The sequence below is a fragment of the Bufo bufo genome, chromosome 1 (genome assembly GCF_905171765.1).
Source record: "Bufo bufo chromosome 1, aBufBuf1.1, whole genome shotgun sequence".
Classification (NCBI taxonomy): Eukaryota; Metazoa; Chordata; class Amphibia; order Anura; family Bufonidae; genus Bufo; species Bufo bufo.
Window position 1 is genome coordinate 805,505,720 of NC_053389.1, and position 13,533 is coordinate 805,519,252.

Here is a 13,533-nt window from a genome sequence, read left to right on the forward strand (position 1 = left end):
TCCGTGGATGGGGGAAGGAGAACGAGGACGACATTATCCTGGATGATGAGCAGGAGCCAGGCCACTCCACCGCTTCCAGTTTAGTGCAAATAAGGGCCTTCATGCTCCAGCCTTTTAAGAGGGACCCCCATATAAAAAGCATAAAGGGCAAGGACCAGTACTGGGTGGCAACGTATTTAGACCCCCGGTACAAACATAAAATGGCAGAAATGTTACCACCATCACAGAGGGCTGTCAGAATGCAGCACTTCCAGGCCTTGCTTAGAGAAATGCTGCATTCTGCTTTTTTGGGTGCTGGCAGAGGAGTTTCCACTGACAGAGAAACAGTTGTGGGTACCAATCCAACAGCGACTGCAAGAAGAGGGCGGTTTTAAGATGTGTTGGTCACTTCTGATATGAGAACATTCTTTCAGCCGACCCATCGACAGGTGTCCTCCGGATCCAGCCTCAGGGAACGCTTAGACCGGCAGGTGTTCGACTACATCCGGTTAACAGCCGATTTGGACGCTCTGAGAAGTGATGAACCCCTGGACTACTGGGTGGGCAGGCTTGACCTCTGGCCAGAACTTGCACAATTTGCAATGGAACTGTTGGCTTGCCCCTCATCAAGTGTCCTGTCCGAAAGGACGTTCAGCGCAGCTGGGGGGATCGTGACCGATAAGCGCACTTGCCTAGCTCACGACAGTGTTGACTACCTCACATTTATAAAAATGAATGAGGCATGGATCTCGGAGGAATTCAACACATGTGAACAGTAGACCATGTTTGTTTAAAATTCCTCATGACAGCCCATATCCGCCACCACCCATAACAATTTATGGTCCCTGTCTTCGGTAAATACAGCGGCATAAAAGGCCTTTTATGTCCGTTGAATGCATAGTTTTTGTGGCCTGTACTGGCCGACAGTTACTTCTGTATCCTGTGAATGCCTAATGTACCTCCAGCAACAGAATACAAAGTTATTTGCTTTCAGGGGGACGCCTGTCGGCTAAATTTTGGGGCCTGTAATGGCCGACACTTACTTCTGTATCCTGTGAATGACTCATTTTTCGAACTGGAATTTAAAATCAATGGGTCTGTAAACGTTCATCCCAATTGTGGTATGCGGCCACATTTAACAGACGTGTGAATGGACCCTATATGTATTTGACATGTATTTACCTGCTGCTGTCAGTTCTGGCTGATTTAGGCCGATCTATTACAGTAAAACCGAGCAATATTACAAAAAACACAATACACGTTATAACTGTACAAACGATTTATATAACTTAGTAGAATTTTTTTTTAATAAATGATGGAAACTTTTCCAAAAGCATGATCATCTCATGCACCCCCTTCATGGCCTGGTGTTGCCTCTCCTCCATGGCCTTCAAGCGCTCATGAACGGCCCGCATATCATGGAGATGTGCCCTTTGCATTTTGGCCAATTTGGCCTTCAATGTCTTCATTCCTTTTTGAAAAAAAAAAAAAAATGAACATTATTTGCAACTCTTATTAAACCTTTAATCTGTGGTGCATATGACTTTATGATCGCTTGCTTGCTATTACACCTTTTTGTGAGAAAAGCTGTCCAGAAAATTGCCTTTTTTAACAGTTTTACATTTTTGTTTAAAAAGGTGTCCAACTAAGGGGTTATTTGGTATGATATTTTTAGACAGCTGGTTGTTACAGGTACGACCAAACCTACTATTTTTCCTTATTTTATAGTTAATTGTCTTTTACACAATAAGCATTGTTGAACCAAAAACAATTCATGTTTTACTGTCTCCATATTTTGAGAGCCAAATTATTGATTTTATGTGGCAATTCGCGAACATTTGAGCGAGTTCGAGCGATCGCGTTCGCGAACCGTCCCATCAGATGTTCGTCCATCACTAGTGTTGGAAAGCGATTTTCCTGTACTATATCATGTCTGATTTTTATTTTTTTAAATCATGAGATAATCCTTTAACACATGTGTCCCAAGACATGTCTCCATATAGTGTGCATGATATCTTATATGCATGGCATATCTCCATCGTGGACATGACATAACATCATCTTGTGACTTTCTATCAGTGCTTAGATCTATCAGTAATATATGACGTCCAAACTCCATACTCTCACCTCGAGGACTGCTATCTCACAACTCGTGACTGCACTTTCAGAGGTCGGGTCTGTACATAAAAGCTACACCTGCTCTACGCCGTTGTCACTCCGCTACAGCTTGGCTTGTACCATGTGCACTGGAAAGTGTGCCAAGTTCATTGGGGGGGCCCTGTACCCCTTCGCTGTCATCTGCATCGTCTCCAATACACTCCTCTTCTTTCCGGGATGGACCTTGGAGGTCGCCGAGAACACTGGGCTGAAACTGACGAGTGAGGTTTCGACTTGCTTGGGCATTGTGGGCGGTGGAATACTGGTGAGATTTATATTCTATCATTGACACCATCGTAAAAATTTCCTAGAATTTTTTAATTTGTTTTCCCTTTCTTTGTGTCTTTACAAAACTTACTTGTGCAGAAATTTTGCTGCCATCGGGATGGAAAAAAGTTCTGAATGAAGTAAAAAATATCATTGTCCCTCATAATTTTTTGGTAAATTTTTTTATGTTTTGGCCGTATCACCTCCATAGCCAAGATGGTCACTGGTCATGGCATTGGCCCATCAAGGGTTTTACAAGGTGCCAAATAAAAGTACAGATGTTATAGTATTTTAGGGTCAATTGTTGGGCAACAAATGGAAAATTTTTCAGACAACCAGAACTGCTTGATATCCAGCAAACTTCTATCCAGTCAGACTCCTTGGAGGCCAAGTGTAGGGTGTAAAAACTTCTTTAATTTTCTCCATGACAGGTCATCATTACAGCTGCTCAGATTCATGCGTCTGGAAGGAAAGGATGCTGCGGAAACAGATTTGGGGTGAGAACTTTTTTTCTTAAACCATGTTTTAAATGTAATTATTATTATTATTTTACCTAGAAATTGCAATCCCTGTAGCTGTATGTGGATGGTGGCGGGCATGCCCCCCCACCCACCTAGTGTCCATGGTCACGGATAACCAATAGTAAAAGTTGTATCCAGGATGAGGAACCGAACTCTGTAGTTATTCAAATAGACATGAGCGAATTGATTCTAAAATTCAGAATTCAGAAGTTTTGATTCTGACTAATGTTTCATGAGGTTCTTCGGGCTTGGGACGCTTTTTGTCAAGCTATGATACAACAGAAAAAAGGTGGCACTAAGAACATGATACAGAAAGCGCATGCGCCGAGGAAGTCTGGCTAGACCTGAAAGTGGAGGCATCGGGTTCGAACGGAGGAGCCTTGCCTGCACTTTTGGGTCTACTTAGAGGTCAGTGGCACATGTGCTGCTCAAGTAAGGAGATCCTTTGCACTTGCACCGATATTTGTCGCAACAGCGCAGATTGACAAGGCCAGGCAAGATGTCTGGCCCGGTCAATCAGGTGGGAAGGGGAGTCCGCTGAGCAGCGGAGCCAGCTTACTGGTGCTTCAAATTTGATTCATTAGAATCTAGGCCAGGGGAGCACAACCTTTTTTGGTCTGGGGGCCGCACTGTCACATCGCACTATTTCAAGGGGCCGCAAAAAAAAAGTTAATCAGCGCTTGTTTGCATCAGCCTATTACACTGGGGAGGAATGATCACTACCACAGTCATTCCTCCCTCATTCACTTCCTGATTACACGGTGAGATGTGCTGACGATAATTGTACAGCTTTCATCCTGATAAAATATCCAAATCGGCCGACAAACGAGTGATCCCATGTTTATCGGCCGATCAGCGGCGCGATTATAGCGGCCACATATCAGGAATGTTCCTATGTACATCTGTTCCCAGTAATTGTCCTGAATATTGTGCCGTGTAACTGGGGCTTAGAGATTTCCTGGTAAAAAAAGATTTTTAACACATTCCTGCAGCAAGGGCCTGAAACCGAAGATTCATACTCTCCTGCTCCCCGCCGCCCCCGCTGTCTCCATCTTCTGGTTCCGGCGCTGTTTACACTCGGTTGGTTATGGCCATAGTCACATGTACCTCTCCAGCCAATGACTGGCTTCAGTGGTGATGTGGCCACAAGCAGCGTGTCGCCGTTAAAGTCAGTCATAGAGAGGTGCTCCGGGAGCGGAGGATGGAGACAGCGAGAGCAGCATGGAGCAGGAAAGGAGGAATCTTCTATGTCAGGGACTAGGAGCGCTTTCCTTCGCTGCAGAGGACGGCGCCCACTGGTTATTACCGCCTTCTGCACCCCCAGACATACTGCAGGTGCCTGCAATAACCAGTAAGCACTTTCCCTGAAGCCTCACGCACACGACCGTTGTTTTGGTCCCCATCCAAGCCGCAGTTTTTGCGGCTCGGGTGCGGACCCATTCACTTCAACGGGGCCGTAAAAGATGCGGACAGCACTCCGTGTGTGTGTGTGTGGGGGTTGTTTTTTTTTTTTCTTTTACGTATTTTACAATTTTTTCTTTTTTTTTTTTTTCTGTGACAAAAAAGACCTTCGGGAAACACTGACTTTTATTTTGCACATTTTCCTTTTTTTTCCTTTTATTTGTATTTTATTTATTTTGTATTTTTTTATCATCTTTTTATTATTTATTTTTAAAATATATTTTTGCCACATAATATGACAGTAAACAATTTTCAACAGTTTTCTTTTACTTGTATTTTATTATTTATTTATTTTACATCTTTTTTACTAAAATTTTCTTTTCTTTTTTTGTAATATATTTTTGCAGCACTGTATGCCCCCGAGAGGTCTTTAAAAGTCCTCTGGGGGACACGGACTTGTTTTTTTGTTGTTGTTTTTTTGCACTTTTTATTTCCTTTTATTTATATTTTTTTTATTGTGTTTTCAAATTTTTTTAAAACTTTAAACAGACTTTTTTTTTTGAACTATTTCCACTGTAACATCCAAAGGAGCCCCAGTTACAAAGAAAACCAGCCTGCTGAGGGGGGCTTTGTACAGTGCCGGAGCAGGAGCTGTTTTCCTGCAATTGTGCGGCGCTCCGGGAAGAAACGATCAGCTGTGTTTCTGCCCATTAGGACGGGGGCCGCAAACCATGAATCTGGGGGCCCCAGGACAGACACCTGACGTCAGGCTTCCCAGCTCCAGCACAAGGCCAGAATAGACACCTGAGAATCTTCCTTTTCTATAGCTCGGTGCACTCAGTCAGCACCACAGTGCACTGTCTGAGCTCCCACTGCCGCCACAGCACTCACTCAGTCACCTGGGCGATATTCACTCACCGCAGAACTAATCCAGCATTGAATTGCCTGCGTCATCACACTCAGGGCTCGTCCCAGCTACGAGATTCACATGGCCAGTGCCCGAATATTGCGGAAATGCCATTTGCGGTCCACAATATACGAGCACCGGCCGTGTACATACCATATCATGGATGCAGACCCATTTACTTGAACGGGTCCGCAATCTGCAAGATATGGCGCTGTGTGGATCAGAGGCACGGATCGGAAGCACTCGAAAGCGCTTGTGTGCGCTTTTTGGTCCATGCCGGTGAACCACAAAACATAGGACATGTCAAATCTTTTGCCGTATATTGCAGATTGCGGACTTATTCAGTCAATGGGTCCGCGCCGGATACTGATACTGTGGGGGGATTCATTGTGAGAGGGGCAGAAACTGTGGGGGATAGAGGGGCAGATACTATGGGGAATCACTGTGGAAGGGGCACATACTTGGGGAGATTCACTGTGAGAGGGGAAGATACTGTCAGGGATTCACTGTGAGAGGAGCAGATACTGTCAGGGATTCACTATGGGAGGGGGATATACTGTGGGGATTCACTGTGAGAGGGGCAGATACTGTCAGGGATTCACTATGGGAGGGGGATATACTGTGGGGATTCACTGTGAGAGGGGCAGATACTGTGGGGGACTCACTGTGAGAGGAGCAGATACTGTGGGGGATTCACTGAGAGAGGAGCAGATACTATGAGGGATTCACAGAGAGGAGTAGATACTGTGGGGGATTCACTGTATGAGGGGAAGATACTATGAGGGATTCACTTTGAGAGGGGCAGATACTGTGGGGTATTCACTGTATAAGGGACAGATACTTAGGGGGATTCACTGTGAGAGGGGCATATACTGTGGGGAGTCACTGTATGAGAGACAGATACTGTGAGGGATTCACTGTGAGAGGTGCAGATACTGGGGGAGGATTCACTGTGAGAGGGGCAGATACTGTGGGGAGTCACTGTATGAGAGACAGATACTGTGAGGGATTCACTGTGAGAGGTGCAGATACTGGGGGAGGATTCACTGTGAGAGGGGCAGATACTGGTGGAGGATTCACTGTGAGAGGGGCAGATACTGGGGGGGATTCACTGTTAGGGGAGCAGATACTGTGGGGGATTCACTGAGAGAGGAGCAGATACTATGAGGGATTCACAGAGAGAAGCAGATACTGTGGGGGATTCACTGTTAGGGGAGCAGATACTGTGGGGGATTCACTGAGAGAGGAGCAGATACTATGAGGGATTCACAGAGAGGAGCAGATACTGTGGGGGATTAATTGTATGAGGGGCAGATACTGGGGGATTCATTGTATGAGCAGAAACTGTTGAATATTGACTATAAGGGGCAGATACTGTGGGGGATTAACTAAGAGAAGGACAGATACTGTGGGGAGATTCACTGTGAGAGCGGCAGATACTGTGGGGATTCACAGTATGGGGCAGATGAGGGGCAGATACTGTGGGGGATTTACAGTATGGGGCAGATACTGTGGGGGATTCACTGTATGAGGGGCAGGTATTATGGGGTATTCACTGTATGAGGGGCAGATACTGTGGGGAGATTCACTGCATGAGGGGCAGATACTGTGGGGAGATTCACTGTGAGAGGAGCAGATATTGTGGGGGATTACTGTATTAGGGGCAGATAGTGTGGGGGATTTACAGTATTAGGGGAAGATACTGTGGGGGATTCACTGTGAGGGGAACAGATACTGGGGGGATTCATTGTATAGGGCAGATGCTGTGAGGATTCACTTTGAGAGGGGCAGATACTGTGGGGGATTCACTGTATAAAGGGGTAGATACTGTGGAGATTCACTGTATGAGGGGCAGATACTGTGGGGAATTCACTGTGAGAGGGGCAGATACTGTGGGGGATTAACTGTAAGAGGGGCGGATACTGCGGTGATTCACTTTATTGGGGAGAAGAATATACTTTGAGGATTTACGTTGAGAGAGGCAGATACTGAGGGAGATTCACGTTGAGAGGAGCAGAAACTGAGGGAGATTCACAGTGAGAGGGGCGGATACTGGGTTGATTCACTTTATTGGGGACAGATACTATGGGGGATTCACTGTGAGAGGGGCAGATACTGTGGGGGATTTACTGTGAGAGGGTTAAATACTGTGGGGATTCACGTTGAGAGGGCAGATACTGTGGGAGATTTGCTGTGAGAGAAGCAGATACTGTGGGAATTCACTTTGAAAGGGGCAGATACTGGGGGAGATTTACAGTGAGAGGGGCGGATACTGGGGGGATTCACTGTATCAGGGATAGATACTATGGGGGATTCACTACATGAGGGGCAGATACTGGGGGAGATTTACAGTGAGAGGGGCGGATACTGGGGGGGTTCACTGTATCAGGGATGGATACTATGGGGGATTCTCTACATGAGGGGCAGATACTGGGGGGATTTACAGTATCAATGGCAGATACCGTGGAGGATTCAGGGGCAGATACTGAGGGATACACTGGATGAGAGGTAGATACTATGGGGGATTCATTGCATGACGGGTTGATACTGTGGGGGATTCCCTGTATCAGGGGAAGATACTGGGGGTATTCAATGTATGAGGGGTTCATACTGTGTGGGAGATTCACTGTATTAGGGGCAAATACTGCGGGGATTTACTGTATCAGGGGAAGATTATGTTGGGGATTTACTGTATGGGGGTAGATACTGGAGGAATTCACTGTATGAGAGGCAGATACTGGGGGGATTCACTGTATTAGTAGCAGATACTGTGGGGGATTCACTTCATGAGCGGTTGATACTGGGGGGATTCACTGTATCAGGGCATGATTTATCTCATAGATTTCTAGAGTAACGTGTCTGACGCTGTTATGTAGATTATGGTTTGCATTCTATGACTTGTAGTGTCCTGCCCCACTGTACAGGGTGTCATGTCCTCCTTTTGGGGGTGTCATGTCCTCCTTTTTGAAGATATGGAAGTCGTCCCTCCTATTGGAATCGATTCGCTCATCTTCAGTCACTAATATCAATACACTGGAAAGCAGAGTGAGGTGAAATTATGCCAACCCGAGGAAACATATGGACTAATACAAGTGTGGAAAAGAAGGGCGTAAAAGGGAGGAGAGGAGGAACATCAGCTCAATCAGAAAGGATGAATACAAAGCAGTAAGGCAAAGTTCTAAGATGGGGGTCCAGAGGAAGGGTGGATGTTAGTGGAGTGGCAACAGTGTCGGCAGTGTGAGGCAATGCTGACCAGCAATGCCTGTGATAATGGCAGAGGAAGGAAGGGGATGAATCAGCTGCATCACCAGCAGACATGAAACTGAAGTTAGGTTGCAATGGTTTAAGCATGTGCCAGAACATCGCCACATGCGGCCAAAGAAAATGGACACGCAACGTATGCGCCACCACATCACATTCATTGAGCAGTGACGCACACCACACTTGTGATGCACACGCAATGAGGAACAAGCCTCAAGGTAATGAGGGCTATGCTGACCTCTAGTGGTGAAAGAGGAGAGTTACCCTGAGGAATACCAATAGTGGATATGGGATGCAGAAGTCCCAAACTTCATTAGGAGTCTGGGGTCTTCATTAGGATCGGGATATGGTCTGTGGTCTGAGGTTATTTAGAACTGCTACTACAGAAAGGTGGCGTTGGCTACATATACGGTATAGTAGAGCGGTGGTGGTGACGGAAGGGGGGCAATTTTAGAGAACAGTCCAGGATGCAGGGTCTACTTAATCCACCACTCTTGCCCACCTAGGAGAATTTCTCATCACCTCTATATCTCCCATCCAGATGTTCCTATCCATCCTGTGCGCTGCTATTGGACTCACTGGATCGCTGTTTTGTCTTGTCATGTGCGTTACAGCGATACACCGCGGGCCTGTCTGTGCCTATGACTCGGGCCACATTAATACCACTGCCCATACTACTGAGAATGACACTCTAATCTGGGGGCGCCCATTCGAATTTCCATTGCCGGAATACAAGTAAGAAGAAAGATTATCCAATCCTACTCAACATGTCAATATTGTACATAGGAGCAGTATTATAGTACTTATATTCTTGTACATAGGAGCAGTATTATAGTAGTTATATTCCTGTACATAAGAGGCAGCATTATTGTAGTTATATTCTTGTACATAGGAGCAGTATTATAGTAGTTATATTCCTGTACATAGGAGGCAGTATTATAGTAGTTATATTCTTGTACATAGGAGCAGTATTATAGTAGTTATATTCTTGTACATAGGAGGCAGCATTATTGTAGTTATATTCTTGTACATAGGAGCAGTATTATAGTAGTTATATTCTTGTACATAGGAGCAGTATTATAGTAGTTATATTCTTGTACATAGGAGCAGTATTATAGTAGTTATATTCTTGTACATAGGAGCAGTATTATAGTAGTTATATTCTTGTACATAGGAGCAGTATTATAGTAGTTATATTCTTGTACATAGGAGCAGTATTATAGTAGTTATATTCTTGTACATAGGAGCAGTATTATAGTAGTTATATTCTTGTACATAGGAGCAGTATTATAGTAGTTATATTCTTGTACATAGGAGCAGTATTATAGTACTTATATTCTTGTACATAGGAGCAGTATTATAGTGAATATATTCTTGTACATAGGAGCAGTATTATAGTAGTTATATTCTTGTACATAGGAGCAGTATTATAGTAGTTATATTCTTGTACATAGGAGCAGTATTATAGTAGTTATATTCTTGTACATAGGAGCAGTATTATAGTAGTTATATTCTTGTACATAGGAGCAGTATTATAGTAGTTATATTCCTGTACATAGTAGCAGTATTATAGTAGTTATATTCTTGTACATAGGAGCAGTATTATAGTAGTTATATTCTTGTACATAGGAGCAGTATTATAGTAGATATATTCTTGTAAATAGGAGCAGTATTATAGTAGTTATATTCTTGTACATAGGAGGCAGTATTATAGTAGTTATATTCTTGTACATAGGACAGTATTATAGTAGTTATATTCTTGTACATAGGAGGCAGTATTATAGTAGTTATATTCTTGTACATAGGAGGCAGTATTATAGTAGTTATATTCTTGTACATAGGAGGCAGTATTATAGTAGTTATATTCTTGTATATAGGAGCAGTATTATAGTAGTTATATTCTTGTACATAGGAGCAGTATTATAGTAGTTATATTCTTGTACATAGGAGCAGTATTATAGTAGTTATATTCTTGTACATAGGAGGCAGTATTATAGTAGTTATATTCTTGTACATAGGAGCAGTATTATAGTAGTTATATTCTTGTACATAGGGGGCAGTATTATAGTAGTTATATTCTTGTACATAGAAGCAGTATTATAGTAGTTATATTCTTGTACATAGGAGCAGTATTATAGTAGTTATATTCTTGTATATAGGAGCAGTATTATAGTAGTTATATTCTTGTACATAGGAGCAGTATTATAGTACTTATATTCTTGTACATAGGAGCAGTATTATAGTAGTTATATTCTTGCACATAGGAGGCAGTATTATAGTAGTTATATTCTTGTACATAGGAGCAGTATTATAGTAGTTATATTCTTGTACATAGGAGCAGTATTATAGTAGTTATATTCTTGTACATAGGAGGCAGTATTATAGTAGTTATATTCTTGTACATAGGAGCAGTATTATAGTAGTTATATTCTTGTACATAGGAGCAGTATTATAGTAGTTATATTCTTGTACATAGGACAGTATTATAGTAGTTATATTCTTGTACATAGGAGGCAGTATTATAGTAGTTATATTCTTGTACATAGGAGGCAGTATTATAGTAGTTATATTCTTGTACATAGGAGGCAGTATTATAGTAGTTATATTCTTGTACGTAGGAGCAGTATTATAGTAGTTATATTCTTGTACATAGGAGGCAGTATTATAGTAGTTATATTCTTGTACATAGGAGCAGTATTATAGTAGTTATATTCTTGTACATAGGAGCAGTATTATAGTAGTTATATTCTTGTACGTAGGAGCAGTATTATAGTAGTTATATTCTTGTACATAGGAGGCAGTATTATAGTAGTTATATTCTTGTACATAGGAGCAGTATTATAGTAGTTATATTCTTGTACATGGGAGCAGTATTATAGTAGTTATATTCTTGTACATAGGAGCAGTATTATAGTAGTTATATTCTTGTACATAGGAGCAGTATTATTGTAGTTATATTCTTGTACATAGGAGCAGTATTATAGTAGTTATATTCTTGTACATAGGAGGCAGTATTATAGTAGTTATATTCTTGTACGTAGGAGCAGTATTATAGTAGTTTTGTATGTTTGAGGCTGTATTATAGTAGTCATATACTTGTACAAAGAAGAAGAGAAGCAAATGACAATATGAAAAATCCCTCTCGAAAAATAATGTAGGTTTTTTCTCATGTACAATTTTTTTACCTTTCTTATCTTTCAGCAATGAAAACTATATCTACCATAAGGAGTCATGGAGTATCTGTGTAAAACCACCAAATGTGGTGGAGTTTAACTTAATTCTGTTCTCCATCCTGTTGGCTTCCAGCTCCTTTGAGGTCATCCTGTGCGCCATTCAGCTTTTCAATGGTTTATTTGGAGCAATCTTTGGCACCTGCATCAAAAAAGATATAACTGATTACAAGGATATGGAGAAAGATAATAGTGACTATAATTATAAGGACACCACAGTTATTTGTGAGAAAAAAGAGGCCAAATGTGAGTACCACAGAAATAAAATATTCAGCAGTAAAAATACTCACAGCTGTGTAAAACCTGTATAGCTAAACCGAGATGGTGTAGTTTTCATAGTGGCCACTAGATGTCAGTATAACAGATAAACATTGTTAGCATTGAGCAGGATCATCTCTTATTATGGTCTTATGTACACGACTGTAACGGTTTTTACGGTCCGCGTGCCATCAGGACCACATCTGCATCTGTCTGCATCCATATGTCTGTTCCGCAATTTTTTAAATTTTTTAAATTTTTTTAAATGTTTTTATTCTGGTCCACAAAATGTGATCCACCCTCCCATCGAACTCAGTGGAACTGCAAAAAATGTGGATGGCACACAGACGGTATTGGTATTTTCTGGGTCCGTGGTTTGCACACTGCAAAATGCATACGGTCATGTGCATGAGGTCTCCAACTACTGTGAATGTAAGGCGGTAACTTACGATATAAGCACCACAAGAGATGCAGAAGTTGCAGTAGAAGGAAAACCAGCAATGCATCGCCCCCTCCAGGCTGCATTAGGCATAACATAATAACAGTTTTGTTGTGTGATATGTATGGTGGGCCCCTGATTCTCCTAAGATGGTAGATGTCAGGGGGAATGAAGGATGGGGTAGTCGGATTTCAACATGCCCAATAACAGTTATAATATATTCTGTGAGGGGAAGCAGAGTGCTTAGAAAAGTATGGGGGAGATTTATTAATGTACTTGCAACGGTAAATTTTCATGAGCCGAGACGAACTGCGCATGCGCCGATGACATTCTGATCTCAGAATGAGATGTACTGTGCGTGAGCTGATTGAACACTCACCGGCGCATGTGCGGGATTACAGAGCCAGGCATAGAGACAGTGAGGATGTCTGGCCCTGTCAGTCAAGGAGAGGGGGAGTGGCTAAGGGGTGGCGAAGCAGTGCTCCAAGAGGTTAGGCCCGCCCCTTGTGCACTGAGCACCTCATGGGCATATGGAATAATCTTCTGATTTCTCATAAACTGGGCCACTGATTTCAACAGGAAAGGGGTTGTTTCCGTCAGCAGGATCAACCATAATATGCCCTGTGTCCAGTTTATTAGGGTTGATCATGCTGACTAGTGCTTTTGAAATGGGCATTGTCATCATAACTTATTTTTTTCACTGCAGGTTGAGGCAACATTTTCGGCGTTGGAAAGAAAGCCTCCTACCGATATTGTAGGATGCGTAAGCGGCTCACCACCTCCTCCGTGCCGAGAATAGGTGGGACACTCCACATGAGGACCGCCACCCCGACTGATCAATAAATGTTGATTTATCTGAGCAGAAAGGATTCTGGGAGTTTCTGTATATGTGTATAGGATGTATTAATTTTTTTATATAGATTTAGGAAGACGTCAGCAGGTTAGAACTTTTATGATGCATCATTTCGTTACCCGGTCAATAAAAGTCGGCGACTGGTCCTTTCCTGCCATATTTTGCCAGTTTAAATTGCTTATGGAAAAATTTGGTAAAACCAATAATATAACCGTTCAGGGACGATGAGGCAAACTGGGCAAGTGACCGGGGCCACCCAG

At 42.7% G+C, this 13,533-nt stretch overlaps 1 protein-coding gene across 1 annotated transcript; it reads left to right on the forward strand.

Moving 5' to 3' along the window:
* The first annotated feature begins 2,218 nt into the window (after nt 1–2,218).
* Nucleotides 2,219–13,131, forward strand: LOC120988667 (transmembrane 4 L6 family member 5-like). Its single transcript, XM_040416286.1, has 5 exons — nt 2,219–2,401; nt 2,835–2,900; nt 9,035–9,228; nt 11,695–11,969; nt 13,127–13,131. Exons 1-5 carry the CDS (start codon nt 2,219–2,221, stop codon nt 13,129–13,131), a joined length of 723 nt encoding a protein of 240 aa, XP_040272220.1.
* The last annotated feature ends 402 nt before the right edge of the window (nt 13,132–13,533 follow it).

What these genes read in the sequence shown, in the direction of transcription:
- LOC120988667 (XM_040416286.1), top strand. Translation starts at nt 2,219, where the DNA reads ATGTGCACTGGAAAGTGTGCCAAGTTCATTGGGGGGGCCCTGTACCCC. An exon ending in TTGTGGGCGGTGGAATACTG is followed by an intron (nt 2,402 to 2,834) that starts GTGAGATTTATA and finishes TCTCCATGACAG; the next exon opens with GTCATCATTACAGCTGCTCA. An exon ending in GCTGCGGAAACAGATTTGGG is followed by an intron (nt 2,901 to 9,034) that starts GTGAGAACTTTT and finishes TCTCCCATCCAG; the next exon opens with ATGTTCCTATCCATCCTGTG.